The sequence below is a fragment of the Spermophilus citellus genome (genome assembly GCF_964194105.1).
Source record: "Spermophilus citellus genome assembly, chromosome: 7".
Taxonomy (NCBI): domain Eukaryota; kingdom Metazoa; phylum Chordata; class Mammalia; order Rodentia; family Sciuridae; genus Spermophilus; species Spermophilus citellus.
Genome location: NC_138188.1, coordinates 110142828 through 110158220, shown reverse-complemented (window position 1 = coordinate 110158220; position 15393 = coordinate 110142828). Strand labels below are relative to the sequence as shown.

The following is a 15393-nucleotide window of genomic DNA, read 5'->3' as shown; positions in this document are numbered from 1 at the left end:
CACTGAGTTATATCCCCACCTCTTTTAAAATTTTATTTTGAGACAGAATCTTCCTAAGTTGCTGAGGGACTGATTAAATTGCTGAGGCTGGCCTCAAACTTGCCATGCTCCTGCCTCACCCTCCCAAGTGATGGGTATTAAAGTGGTGCACCACTATGCCCCGTTAATCTTTTTGCAAATGACACCTCAATATGAACTCCAAGCATTTGACAAGAATTTTACTATTGTAAACCATTTGTGGGGATTTAAAGATTATTTGCTTGGAAATTATATATTTCAAGCCTCAGTATCAAGAAAAAGATAAAAAGTTTTTCTCCCCTCCCAAACTTTTCTCCTGTGTGAGTACATAACCTATCTTCTGTGTCTGCTGTTTTCACTCAATCTATAAATTTGGTCAGTTAAGGATTAGCATAGTATTTTGCAAATATAAAGGGATATGTGTGTATGAGGCCATATTAGTAAGAACTTGTCAGAATGTGTAAATGTGGAAGGTAATGATGGTACATTTTGGAAAGAAACGTTTGGCAACTGATCTATAACATTGTAGCATTAATATGGAATCTATGAGTAAACAGTCATTATGGTTGAAGTCTCAATTATAAAATGAAGTTCTGCTCTAAAAATAACAATTTTAGGAAAACTAGTATAATGGAAACCAAAACATTCATTAATTTTACATATTAAGTATTGCCATTGAAGTGACCCACATCATACCAGACATCAGTAATTTATTAAATTTGCTGAAGACACTAGAATGTAGTATTAAGAGTTCATAGAAAAATTCTTTGAGCAAAGTTGTTACTAATCAACTTTGGCACTGAGTTGCCAAAATTCCTAAATGCAAATGGGAATTTAGGAATTCAGGGAAGTATTAATCAAGGTTTTTTTTTGTTTGTTTGGTTTTTTTTGAAGAGTTGGGCCTTGAATAATGAGTGAGATCTCTCCAACCTTGTTTTCTTTTGCTCTCTGACATGAACTTTCCCATCTGTGACCTCAGTGTTCTCTATATATACAGCACAAATCATAGCCAGATGTGTTTATGCTGATCTTTCAATATGGAATATTGCTCTCAGCTTCTAGCTTATTCTACTTAATTCTACAGGATTGATGGAAAATTTTATTCATAATGCGGATTCCTTTTCTCTGAACTCGATAGATGATCCCTTCCCACCCCACCTCATCCTCCCTCCTTTTTATTGTTCTTCTGCACTAGTAGACTTATATGTCTGGATTTCACAATAAAATTAGATTATAATCACTCAGGAAAGTGACTGAATCTGACAGGCTCTTGTATTTTCAGTGAAAACACTGAAAAACATGCTAGATCCTGATTGCAATATTAGCGAGGTCTAATTGGTCTCAAACGAAGAGATATGTTCCACTTTTACATTATTTGAATGGTTTCAAATTTTGAGCGTTTGCTTCTACCTTTAATTCCCACGTTTAGATTATAGTCAGAGCATTTCTCAGTTATGGTTCCAAACAGACATACATTTTAGACCTTAGTATTATTCATCTTGCTCTTACAACCATAAAATCTTGTCTAAAGGACAATTACGATTGTGTGTCCTCATAAAAGAGTTCTTTTATAAAAGGGAGGATATTTATATAACCCTTGTGATGGAATTTAGAGCCAAATTAGCACATAATTTTTTCCCTCAATCACTAATAGTAAATCCGCAAATCTCTAATGGATCATCTGGTAGTACAATGACAAGTTGAGAAACGTTTTAGATTATATCCAGAGTTCACTCACACTCCCCAAGTTTCTGGCAGCAACAGTGCTAAGAAAGAATCTTTAATCCTAATCCTCTACTCCTGAGGGAGGCAGGCAAGGAAGTTTTGGTGAGGAGCGTTAAAGATATTTTTGTAGAGATGTATTAGATATGCTACTGTGAGCCTTGTAGGAGGCTACTGAAGGTTTGCGGGTTCCGTTTTGATTTCCCTTGAAAAACCTCCATATAGGCGGGGGCAGGAGCCCGGCCCAGCGAAGGGACATCAAAGCTCTGCCTATCATTGTCCCGGGTCTGGGAGCCCCTGTCCCCGCCCACCCATCAGTTCTGTTCGCGCTTGCGCAGAGGCGGCGGCCGGAGAGTAGTCGGCTGGGAAATGGCGGCCGCGGGCTTGGTCGCTGTTGCAGCGGCTGCTGAGTACTCTGGCCCAGTGGCATCGGGTGGTAACCTTTCCGGTGTTAACTGCGGCCCGAGCCTCGGGGCGGGCTCCGGTCCTGGCCCAGGCTCGTGGAGCCGCTCCCTCGATCGAGCCCTGGAGGAAGCGGCAGTAACCGGGGTCCTGAGCCTGAGCGGCCGGAAACTGAGGGAGTTTCCCCGGGGAGCGGCCAACCACGACCTGACGGACACCACCCGGGCGGGTGAGCGGGGCTGCGGCATCTCTGACTACTTGAGACCCGGGCGCCGGGGGACCCCTCCCACTCAGGCGGGGTTCGGGGTAGTTAAAGCTGGTCCCACAGGCTTGCGGTAGGGACCCAGGTAACGGGGGAAAGACGTCTGCCCCAGTCCACCCAGCCCTCCGGGCCTGCGGGCCAGACGCCTCGGCGCGAGGCGGCGCGCGGCAGCATCTCTCAGGGAAGGGGACCAGAGTATTGATGGATGACTTTTTAGTCTCTCCTAGAAAATAAACCAGCTGCCACTGCTGAGGTAGAACTTTGCCCGCCTGTTTCTGCAGGCCCTTTCGGATTTGGGGTGCCAAATTGACTTCGCTGAGACTTGGGAGTGCAGCACCCTCTTAGATTAGTAGCAGGAGTGTCGTCTCTGGTCGCTGTATTGTCAGCTAAGGAACGATCTCTGCCCTGGCATTTTTTGAAAGTGTTGTTTGGGGTGGGTGTTTGTGCGCGTGTTCAATGTGAACTCAAAAGCCGCAATTTCTTTCTCCGCCTCGGTCTGGTTGACTCGCCAAAATTACTTGTAAAAATAACTAGAGCCCACCCTTCAGATTCCTATTACTTTCCAACCCCACTCTTCATGTCTTCCAGAAAAAAAGGGGGAAAAATGAAGGGAAGAAAATTACTTAGAAAAGATAGATTGCCTATATTTGTTATTACCTTTTACTTTGAAGTATTACTTTGCTTTCTACATATTTTTGAACACAGAAAAGAAAATAGGAAATTAGGTCTTTTTGGTTTTCTTAGTGGTAGGAAACAATGTCTGGTGACTGAAGTACTCAACATACTGTAATATGTTTCTCTTGTGTTTAAAATATAGTTTCCTCAAGGAGTAGATTAAAAGTTGAGTCTATTCATGCTTTACACAAAGGAAAACAATCGCTTACACATGATGTAGTAAAATATCTTATTTTTATGTAGTGCTTTTGCAGTGAGAGAATGTGCAGTATTTTGTCTCTTATTCATTCCGTTTTATTTATTTTGTAATCTTGCAGTTAACACCTTTCCTATGTTTGTGCACTCATTAAAGACTGTTAAATGTTACATGTGATTCACTCATGTTGGAAAAACAAACAGAACTGTTAAACTACTTCAAGAAATTAATTCTTCCAAAGAAACTTTTCCCGTAGTGTAAAGTGGAAGAAATTAAATGCCTGCTTATTTACTCTCTTTTTGGAACAGTTGTACTGAATTTGTATTTTTTAAGTGAATGATATTAAAATTAAACTTTCTTGCTAAGGTAAATGTGAGCGGTCACTTGTCTTTTGTATGTGTTCTGCCAGACAGAATCTGAATTGTCATTCAGACCACAAATTTTTTGGTTCTGTTGAGGACCTGACTATGTGACACAGTGATTTCATGTTGTTGTGAGTCATTTTAGTATTACATTAAACCTGAATCTAAAGAACAAGTTGTTATAGGAGTATATCTAGATCATTATCTTACCTACTTTTAAATTGTTTTAGGAGCAATATGTTGAGCTTTTAAGAAATATTTTATTAACAAAAGACTGAAGGGTGTTTGTGAAGATTAATATGTAATCCCAAGGAAGTTTTATGTTACTATGGTATGATTTTTTTTTTTTAAGTGTTCTGGGCATTGAACCCAGGGCCTTACACATGCTAGGCAAGCACTCTACCACTACATATTCCCAACCCTTTTTAGTTTATTTTGAGACAGAGTCTTGCTCGTCTGAAAGTTGTCAATCCTGTATTAGTCTCCTATGGAGCTGGGATTACAGGCATGTGCTATAATTGCTGCATTGTGCTCTGAATTTTTATACATGTTATTATCTACATTTTTATACCATAGTTCTATATAAACCAGTATTTTTGGTTGATACTTTATCTGGTCAAAAGTGTTGAAAAGAAGATTACAAAGTATATTATAGACTTGGTAATTTGAACAAAAAGCTTCTAATAGATAATTTTAAGCTGATAACATCATTTTTTGGTTGTTCACTATTTACCCTTCACTGTTAGGTATTTTAGAGCACACTGCTTTCAACAGCCCATGAATTAAGTATTATTATTCCTACTTTACATGTGAGAAATTAACTCAAAGTCATATAGCTAGTATTAATGGTAGAATTTCAACCCAGGAACATCTATTTTCTCTATTATGTGAAGCAGCCTTTCCATTTGCAAATAGGTATACTTTTCCTGTTTTTACAGGAAAAAAGTTTAGAAATGTTAAATAATTTGCTTAAAGACCTGTAGCTAAAGGGTAGCAGGGGAGAGAATATTAGTCAGGATTGGAGCCTTATTTGAGGTAACTCCAAAATCCAGTCTTGCTTTTTTGCATGTACTTGATGAATTCAGATTTATACTAGCTAAAATATTTTGCTTAGACACTGCAGGAAATTTAAAGCTAAGTAAAATTACATCAAAATTGCTTCATGGACTGTTCTTTCGTAGTGTATGGAGTATTCATGGTAGAGCTACTGTCTTTCAAGAGTTCGTATCCTAGGAAACAGAACATATTACTTAGAGTCTGTTTGTAATTGGACCTGAATATAACTTATTAGGAACATTTTCTTAAAGTTTCTCCTTCTGTTTGTTTTTTTAAAAAATAGATCTTTAGGAAAAGAGAAATGTGTATGGGAATAGGTGGCTACATCCAGTGAACAAGGATCAAGGATCAATCTTAGAGGAAATTGCGTAAAACTTCTTGGAGCAGAAAAGATATAACTTGGGTTTGGGTCGGTTGAAATGAGAAGGAAAGCCATTCCAGATCCAGTGGACAGCATGCAAAAAGTTTTAGGGTATAGGAGTCATCAGTTAGTTTTGCCAATCCACTATTCATTCCCCTTTCATCTGATAGCAATAACTCAGTTTTCCTAGGGAACCACCCCTCTCAGTTACATGAATCTCATCCTGGCACAGGATATTCACATGACTCAGTCCTAACTGTTGGCCAATCAGTATAGTCCATTGCTCTAGCTACAGTGATTGTTCAGAGATGAGCACATTTTTCTATCAGTACACATGAATGTTAATTCTGATTTTTTTTTCTGAACTATTGAGAAAGAGGCATGCTTTGAATTAACTACTAGCAAAACTTCTATGTATTAGGTATTGTGCTAAGTAACTGCGGGGGGACAAAAATAAGAAGAGGCCTCATGGGTATTTAACAATCTAGTAAGTTGGTTGGCTCCAGAAATAATTGAAATCTACAAGGGAATGAAAATAGTTCACTATGGACAATGAAAATGTACAAATGCTGATTGAGTTTACTTAAAAAATATCTGAACCATTAAATCTGGTAATGCTGTTGCTAATTGAAGCTAACACTGAGCTTTGTGTTGGTCAGCTTTCTTGTTCTGTGACAAAATATTTGAGATAATATTCTTAAAAGATAAAAAGGTTGGGCTGGGCATGTAGCTCAGTCATAGAGTATTTGCCTAGCATGTATGGGGCTCTGGGTTCAATCCCTAGCATCACACATAAACAAACAAGCAAACAAATAAAAATAAATAAATAAAGAGGAAAGGTTTAATTTGGCTCTGAATTTCAGAGGTTTTTGACTATGGTCCCTTATCTGTTGCTTTGGGTCTATGGTGGCATAATGCATCCTGACAGGAGCATGTGGCAGAGGAGTTTATCCCATGGTTTATCACAAATGTTTATCACATGGTGGCCAGAAAGCAGAGAAACAAGAAGGGGCTGAAGTACCAATTTCTCTTTAAGGGCACCTTCAATAACTTAACTTTCTTCTACCAATTCCCACCTCCTAAAGGTTCCACCATGTCTTGGTAACACCCGGAGTGGGGACCAATCCTTCCATGCAGGAGACATTTCAAATCCAAACTATAACAAGCTCTTAATATATTTCAGATATTGTGTTAAGATGTAAGTATTTCTCATGAAGTTATAGCAACCATGTGAGTTGTAAGTACTGTTTTTCATCCCTAAAAAAGTTGAGACTCAGGAGATTAAGTAATTTAATCAAGATCTCATAGCTAATAAGTGATAGAATGAGGATTCTAATACAGATACTTGTAGTTTTGAACACAAGTCACACTGTCAAAGAAGTTTGAATCATAGAATTTCTTTGATTTGTGTGATATCTTTAAAGGGTTGATAACACCTCTATTAATCATGTGCAGCAAATAGAAATGTAAATCTGAAGTTTTTGAATACCGTAGGGCTACATCAATAAATTCAAGAATCACAGAATTTTTAAGATTCTTGAAGGAAAAGTGGAAAGAATAGAAAAGCCAATTGCCAGCATTTATAAGGCTAATTTTTTAACCTGATGAAAAAAGCAGAAATGAGATTCCATAACCAGACTTGTTCTAGACTTATAGAATCATAAAGCCTAAAAACCATCTAAGTTATTTTATGTAAAAGAAGCATTCTCAAATGATGTGCTTAGGTTTTGTAGTGAGGTGGTATACTGTTTCACAGAAGGCAAGCAGGAGTCATAATTGAAGCTGTAAGAAATCTCTTTTGAGTGGAAGATAGAAAACAAGAAACCAAGCACTCAGCATTGGGAGAAAGTATATGGTTGAGCATAGGATGGGTTTGGGGAGAGAGACCTAAGTAAGATTACACACTAAAGAAAACAAATTAAGATGTAGGGGGTATGTGGAAGTAATGCAGTATTATTAAAAGTCATAAGGATTGAGACTTTATGAAATAAATACTTGTTTCTTAGGTAAGAGGATGATGATATTAAAATACCATTTAATTTTTCAAGGATGCAGTCTGTAACTCGCAAAATTATGGTTTTGTAATACCTGGAAATATGCACTGGAGTGCCAGGTCTCAAGTGGAAATATGGGTTCTTCTTGGATCCTCATTGTTGTCTACTTTGTATCAGTCACGATACATATACTATAAATTATTCTAGGACTGTGTTTTCCAGTGTGATATTCACTAGCTATATGTGCTATTAATAAAAATTTTTGGCTTCAGGTGCAGTGGCATACATTTGTTGTCCTAGCTATTTGGAGGACTGAGTCAGGAGGATGACCACCTGAGCCCAGGAGTTTGAAGCCATTATGAGCAATATAGTGGAATCATTTCTAAAAAAAATTTATTTAAAATTAAAAAGTTGGGGACTGAGTGTGTAGTAGCAGATATTGAGTCATAATGTCTTGAATAGAAATGAAATTTGCTTCTGTATTATTTATTTTATAAATCATACTTCTTTGGGCATTTAGGCTATTTCTTATTTTGCATTTTTATAAAATAACACTTTGAGTATCCTTTTATATAACTCTTTTCTTATATTTCTTATTATTGCCAATGAGTAAATTCCCTGAATTGGAATTGTTTGAACAAATAATAGGCAATTTTAAAAACTTATGCAAACTTAACTTACAAGCAGAGGTCAAAAGCATTTCCTCATCGAAAGTGTTACATATTAAAGCCTGGCTATGTTTACAGGCTACCCACAAACACTTGTTTTTGAACATGATAGTCAGCCTAACTCCTATTTCATACCTCTTTATATTTGACAGCCATGATCTCCTGCATGTCTCTTTATAAAGAGAGAGGAGCTGGGCTTTGTGGCGGACATCTGTAATACCAGCAGCTCTGGAGGCTGAGGCAGGAGGATCGTGAGTTCAAAGCCAGCCTTAGTAATGGCTTGGCACTAAGCAACTCAGTGAAACCCTGTCACTAAACAAAATATAAAATAAGGCTTGGGGCTGTATGTAGAGTGCTTGCCTTGCACATGTGAGGCACTGGGTTTGATCCTCAGCACCATCTACAACTAAAAAAATATTTAAAAAAAATAGGGCTGGGGATGTGGCCTAGTGGTTGAGTGCACCCGAGTTCAATCTCTGGTAACCATTCCCCCACAAATTAAAGAAAGAGGGAGTGTGGTGGAGAGGGGAGAAAATGATTAAAAACTTTATTGAAGTACCCCTGCCATAGAGATCTGGGCTACAGTGATTGAAGTTGCTGTGTAAGAAACTTGCAATTTAGAGGCTTGGGTTTTGTTTTGTTTTAGGAACTTCATTCCAAATTTTTATGCTTGTTTTAATATAAATCTATGGTTTTAAACTAACCATTAGGAATGACCAAAAGAAGTAATTTGCTATAGTGATTATTCTTTTTGTTTTTCCATAATCTACTTCCCATTGCATACCTCAGTTTCAGAAGTACTGTTCTAACCAAGCCTTTATGGAAATGTGCATTCAGAAGCCAAATATGGGATACTAAGAATACATTTTAGAAAGTGTAACATTTATAATTTTTATGACTCATTTTACAACTGTGCTATCATTTACATTTAAAATGAAGGATCTATATCTCTCTCTATATGTATCTATATTCTCATCCCCATGCTTTCTTTCTCTTCTGCCTCAGAAACAAGTACAAGTCTGGTATTGAAACAATGGGAAAGAGACTTAAGAGGTAAAAGACTTGTGTTACTTAAGTTTCATGCACACACATATGTGTGCTTTATAAAAAAAAGACAAGGTCACAGGGAGGGCAGGGAGATCATGGCTATTGAGTATAAAACTGAAATAAGATTGAAATTTAAATTTTGGGGAAATCCAGACTTAGTTGTACTTTAATTATTTTTTAAATAGGAAGTATAAATAGTAGGATGGATGCCTTTAGGAAAGGTGAGAAAGATGAGTTATAGGGACCACAGAATCCATGTTGAGACTAAGAAGAATGGCAATAGCATCGGAGCCAAGAATTTCTTAAGTTCTAATACTTTTTACAGTGCCTGTCTTAGGGAGCTGATGGTTAATGCTATCTCATAACATCAAATACTTTAAAGTAGTACAGTAGCATATAAATTTATTATTTTCAGTTCACTTATGAGTTATTCCAGTCATACTTGGAAAAAAATGTTTGGTAAATGTAGTCATTCGCACAAAGGAATATTATTTTGAAATCCTGATGAAGCCAGGGGTATCAAATATAATGCTGCTAATTTTAGAATCATAAACTAGTCCTAAAAATTTAAGGTATTTCCTTACTCATTTTTTAACATTCTTCTTTGCTATTCTAAATTTCCAGATTTTTGTTTTCTGAAGAGTCTTAAACCAAGGATTTAAATTGATTTATTTAAACTTTTTTTCTTACAAAAACTTGATTATAGGTTTTTCCATTAAAAACAAGTGTTTTTGTTGGTGGTGGTGGTGGTGGTGGTTTTTCTTCCCCTGGATACTAGGGATCGAACCCACAGGCACTTTACCACAGAGCAGCATTCTCAGGCCTTTTTATTTTTTGTTTTGAAACAGAGTCTCACTACATTGCACAGGCTGGCCTCAATCGTGTGGTCCTTCTGTCTCAGATTCTCAAATCCCTGAGATTATGGTGTACACCACGATGCCAGGCCAAAAGAGGTTTTAGAAAATGATTTGTACATCATAGACAGTGAAAATAAGTTACAATGTAAGAGAGGACTTATTTCCAATAAATACAGAAAATAAATATGCAGAGCATATGTAGAATTTATTCAGACAAGAAAAAGATTACCAAATAGAAAATTGAGGAAACACTTGAAATGGTAGAACTAAAGAGAATTCCAAAGTGCTCAATCACTAGTAATTAAAGGAATGGAAAATAAATCCACACTGAGGTGCTATTTTAAAAGCTGATAATACAAGTACTAGAAAGAATGTAAAACAGTGGGGACACCTATACAATGCTGATCGGAGTATGAACTGGTAAATTGATTTTGAAAATAATTAGGCACTATTTAGAACAGTTTTTAAAAAGCATATATTCTATGGCCCAGAAATTCTACTCTGACATATATACCCCAAAGAAATTTGCACATATATATATATATATATATATATATATATATATATATATGCCAGAATATGTTTATAAGAACATTTAGAGCATTTATTATATTTGACAAAATAAAAACAATTCAGGTGATTCATCAAAAAAGTGGATAAATTAATTGTGGTATACCTATTTATATGATTTCACAGCAGTGAAAATGAGTGAGTTACAACTGCATACAATTACATGGATGAATCATAGAAACAATGTTGAGCAAATAAAGTATAACACAATATATGTTTTCATATATATGAATACAAATATATTCAAATGAAATTCAAAAACAGGAAAAAACACAAATTCTAAAATAAAGAAAAGCAATGAGTGATTACCTTAAAAATAAGTGGTTACTTCATGGGAGAAGGGGAAAGTTATAATTAGGAAAGAGTTCTGTCGATTAGGGGTCAGGATATATTTCTGAATCACTAGAAGTGTTTTATGCCTTAAGCAATGTGGTGATTACATGGTTGTTCATCTTATATTTTTTGTAAAATTGAATTGTGCATTTATGATTTACTCAGTTTTCTTCATTTATGTTCTGCTTGTTTAGGCTAACTTCTACTTTTCTTTTTCTTTCTTTTCTTTTTTTTTTTTTTTTTTTTTTTTTTTTTGGTACTGGGTATTGAATCTAGGGGCACTTAACCACTGAGCCACATCCGAAGCCCTTTTTATATTTTATTTAGAGATGGGATCTCACTGAGTTGCTTAGAGCCTTGCTAAGTTTCTGAGGCTGGCTTTGAATTCACGATCCTCCTGCCTCAGCCTTCCAAGCTGCTGGGGTTACAGGCATGTGCCACTGAGCCCAGCTAACTTCTACATTCTTAACTTAATATTTCTCATAGCAACTCTTCTTTTTGACTTTTTCCTTCTCCCTCATCTTGCTACCATCCATTCTTCCTCAATTAGGCACTTCTTTTCTTGCTTCATTAATTCCCTGTGCTTACTTCTCTATTGTCATGAACAATATTGTCTTTTGTGGTATTTCCTTGTAGGAAATATATTAGCCTTCTATTGATGTATTTTAAAAAATTACCAAAAATTTAGCAGGTGTGGTGGCACACATCTGTAATCTCAAGAAGGTTGAGGCAGGAGGCTTGAAGTTTTGAGGCCAGTCTGGGCAACTAAATATTTTTAAAAGAGGCAAAAGATTGGTAGCGCACTTATCTGGTATGCCCAAGGCCCTCAGTTCAATCCTAAATACTAAAAAAAAGTTACTGAAAATTTAGCAGCTTAAGACAACACCCACTTTACAGTTGTATAGGTTAGAAGTCTAGACTCCGCTAAATTAATCAGTCTCACAAGGCCAAAATCAATGTTGGCAGATTGGGCTTTTATTTATGGAGGTTTGAAGTAAGAGTTTGCTTTCAAGCTCATTCAAGTTTTGGCATAATTCACATCCTTGTGGTTATGACTGAGGTTCCAATTTCCTTGCTAATTGTAGCTTCATGCCACTTTAAGGTTCTGGAGGACATTTGCATTCCATACTACAATGACCCTCTCTTATATTCAAGTTAGCCGTGATATGTCAATTCCTTCTCATGCTTTCAGTATCTTTGACTTCCTCTGCTGCTACTGTCCAGGGGTTTGTGATGAATTTGGTGTTATCCATATTCATTCTCTCATTCTCTCTCATTCTCTCTCTCTCTCTTTCTATCTTTCGGTAATGAAGATTGAGCCCAGGGCCTCATATATGCTAGGCAAGCACTCTACCTCTAAGTTATATCCCCATCCCAGAGTATCTCTCTTTTGGTTAAATCCAAGGTCAGCTGATTAATAAACTTAATTTCAATTGCAAAATACGCAAAAATACCTTCCCACAAAGAAGATAATTGGAGAATGATATGCCATATTTAAATTCACAGATCAGGTGTTAGGATGGTGTCTTACTCCATTTCATACTGCTATAACAGAATACCACAATCTGGGTTAATTATAATTGACAGAAATTGACTCATGGTTCAGGAAGACAGCGACTAAGAGGGTTGCTTCTGACAAGATTCTTCTTCCTACATCATAGCATGCACCTCTTAAAGGTCTCATCTCATAATGCTGTTACAGTGATACCTAAATTTCAACATGAGTTTGGACGGAGACAAACATTCAAACCATAGCAGATGAGAAATTTACAGAGGGATGGAATTTTAGGATTCCACCTAACAGGTTCTGCCTTATCTCTTTATTGTACAGTACCTACTGCCTTTTGGTGTTTGTTTTAATTGAGAGATAAAAACTACGTGTGTGTGTGTGTGTGTGTGTATTTGTGTTGTACAAAATTATGTCTTTATATGTATACATTGTGGAGTGGCTAAATCAAGTTAGTTATATGGCACTTAACATAATGTCCTCCAAGTTCATCCATGTTGTAAATACAGGATTTCTTTCTTTCTTTCTTTCTTTCTTTCTTTCTTTCTTTCTTTCTTTCTTTCTTTCTTTCTTTCTTTCTCTTTTTCTTTTTTTTAAGGCTAAAGAGAAAGAGCAGGCTGGGGCTGTAGCTTAGTGGCAGAGCGCTTGCCTAGCATGTGTGAGGCACTGGGTTTTATTAGCACCACATAAATTTAAAAAAAAAGAGAAAGAGTTTGCGTGTATGTATGTCTGAATGAATATATCACATTTTCTTTATCCGTTCATTATTGAGGGATGCTTAGGTTGATTCCATATCTTGGCTATTGTGAATATTGCAGTGAACATGGAAATGCTGGTATCTCTTCCATTTTTTCTGTCTTTGGGGTATATACCCAATAGTGGAATTGTTGGATGATATGGGTAATTCTGTTTTTTAAATAATGAGGAACCTCTATATTGTTTCCATAATGGCTATATTAATTTATATTCCCACCAATAGTGTACAAGGGTTACATCTTCTCCACATCTTACCAACATATGTTAGCATTTGTCTTTTTGATAATAACCATTTTAACAGTTGTATGGTTTGTAAATATTCTCTCCCATTCTCTAGGTCATTGATTGTTTTCTTTGCTATGTAGAAGCTTTTTAGTTTGGTATAATCATTTTAATTGCCTTTGTTTTGGGGGTCTTACACAAAAAATCATTCCCAGACCAATGTTTCCCCTGTTTCCGTTTAGTAGTTTTACAGTTTCAGGTCTTACATTTACGTTTTTAAGCCATTTTGAGTTGGTTTTTGTATATGGTTTAAGATAAGGATCCAATTTCATTGTTCTGCATACAATTTTCTTAAGACCATTTGTTAAAGATAGTGTCTTTCCTCCAGTACATTCTGGGAAGCTTTCTCAAAAATCCATTGACCAAAAAATATGTGGATTTATGAGCTTTTTATTCTGTTCTTTTGATCTATGTGTCTGTTTTTATGCTACTGCCATAATGTTTTGATTTATTATAGCTTCATAGTATATGATGTTTTTCTCTACATTCGTTCTTTTTGTTCAAGGTTGCTTTGGCTATTTAGGGTCTTTTGTGATAATATAAACTTTTTAGGACTACTTTTTCTGTTTCTGTAAAAAATCTCATTGGAATTTTGACAGAGGTTGCATTGAATCTAAAGATTGCTTTGGATGATATGGACATTTTGACTATTATTCCAAACCATAAGCAAGGAATATCTTCATTTTTTTGTCCTCTTCAATTTCTTTCAACAGCATTTTATAGTTTTCAGTGTACAAATACTTCTTGGGCTAAGCCATTCTTGCATCACAAGTGTAAATCCCACTTGATGAGTGAATTTTTCATTTTAATATGCTGTTGAATTCATTTTGCTAGTATTTTGTTGAGGATTTTTGCAACTATATTCATCAGAGATTTTAGTGTATAATTTTTTTTTCTTGTGCCCTTTTCTGGATTGATAGGGTCATGTTGACCTTCCAAAATGAGTTTGGAAGTTTCGCTTCTCTTCAAAATTTTTTAAAAGAGTTTAAGAAGATAGTTTTTAAATGCTTCTTAGAATTCAGAAGTGAAACTATCAGGTCCTAGACTTTTCTTCGATGGGAGAGTTTTTGTTACTGATTTAGTCTCCTTACTCTTTATCAATCTGTTCAAAATTTCTGTTTGTTTATGATTCAGTCTTGGTAGGTTGTATGTTCTTAAAAATTTATCCCTCTTCCAATATACTGAGCATACAATCCTTGAGTGTTATTGAATGAATGAATGGATGGATGGATGAATAAGAAAGGAAAAAAGGAAATGATTAAGAGGCTGTTCAGAGGCTCTCTGAATTTTGGAATTGATAATAGCTGATTTCTGTGTAATTAAGTTTAATGGGGGATCCCTGGGACTTTAATGATAGCGTGGAATTCATTCAGGACATTCTTAAAGATAATACTAGTGACTATGCTCTTTTTGCTTTTCTTAGGTATTCCAGCCTTCTTTAATTGGTGTTATAGAAAATCAAAATCAGTTCCCTAAAATATAACCAGTGGCAATATGATAGTTTCTAGGTCTTTGCAAAATTTTAAACCTTTTTTTAATGAAGTAGGCTTTGTATGTTTGTTCAATGTTTACAACTTTAATAATTATGTAACCCTCAGTTGTTTAAGAGAATCCTGATAACAAGGTGTTTTTTTGTTTATTTGTTTTGTTTTTGTGTTTTTTAGCCTAGTAAATTTGGTGTTTCTGACAGTCTTTTTGGGTACTGGGATTAAACCCAGGGGTGTTTTGCCTATGCGCTACAATAGGGTGTCATTAAGTTACTTAGAGCCTTGCTAAATGGCTAGACTGGCCTCGAACTTGAGATCCTCCTGCCATAGCCTCCCAGGTTGCTGGGATTACAGGTGTGTACTACTATACCCAGCTCTGACAATCTTTTTTTTTTTTTTTTTTTTTTAGTTGTAGTTGGACACAATACCTTTATTTTATTTATTTATGTTTATGTGGAGCTGAGGATCGAACCCAGGGCCACACATGTCACTGAACCACAACCCCAGGACCCCCGCCCCCCGCGCCCAGCTCTGACAATCTTATCATCAAGTGACAAACTGTAGCCTCAAACTTTAGTAAGCATAAAATCACCTGTGGCACTTTAAAAAATTGTGCAGTCTTAGATCTGACCCTTGGAGAGTCTAAATCAGAAGATCTGATGTTGGGTCCCTTAAACTACATTTTTAACAAGCTGCCTGATGGTTCTAGGTATAGGTGGTCAAGAACCACCACTTGAGAAATAATTCCTTAGACTTTATTACTTTTCATTAAAATTTATTTAGGAAGATACTAATTATTTTATATTAGGTTCTGTGGCACGCTACATAGGAATTCACA

General features: G+C 36.1%; 1 protein-coding gene across 11 annotated transcripts in view; it reads left to right on the top strand.

Moving 5' to 3' along the window:
- The first annotated feature begins 389 nt into the window (after window positions 1-389).
- The window catches only part of LRCH3 (leucine rich repeats and calponin homology domain containing 3), a 131107-nt gene continuing 116103 nt past the window's right edge, over window positions 390-15393 (top strand). For 9 of the 11 annotated variants that reach the window (XM_081301276.1, XM_081301270.1, XM_081301274.1 and 6 more), the window contains exon 1: window positions 391-2371. In XM_081301276.1, coding sequence (XP_081157402.1) covers window positions 2110-2371 — 262 coding nt within the window. In that variant the 5' untranslated portion in view covers window positions 391-2109. Of the gene's footprint in view, window positions 2372-15393 lie in introns of all 11 variants that reach the window. The other 2 variants (XM_081301278.1, XM_081301277.1) reach the window with 2 other exon arrangements.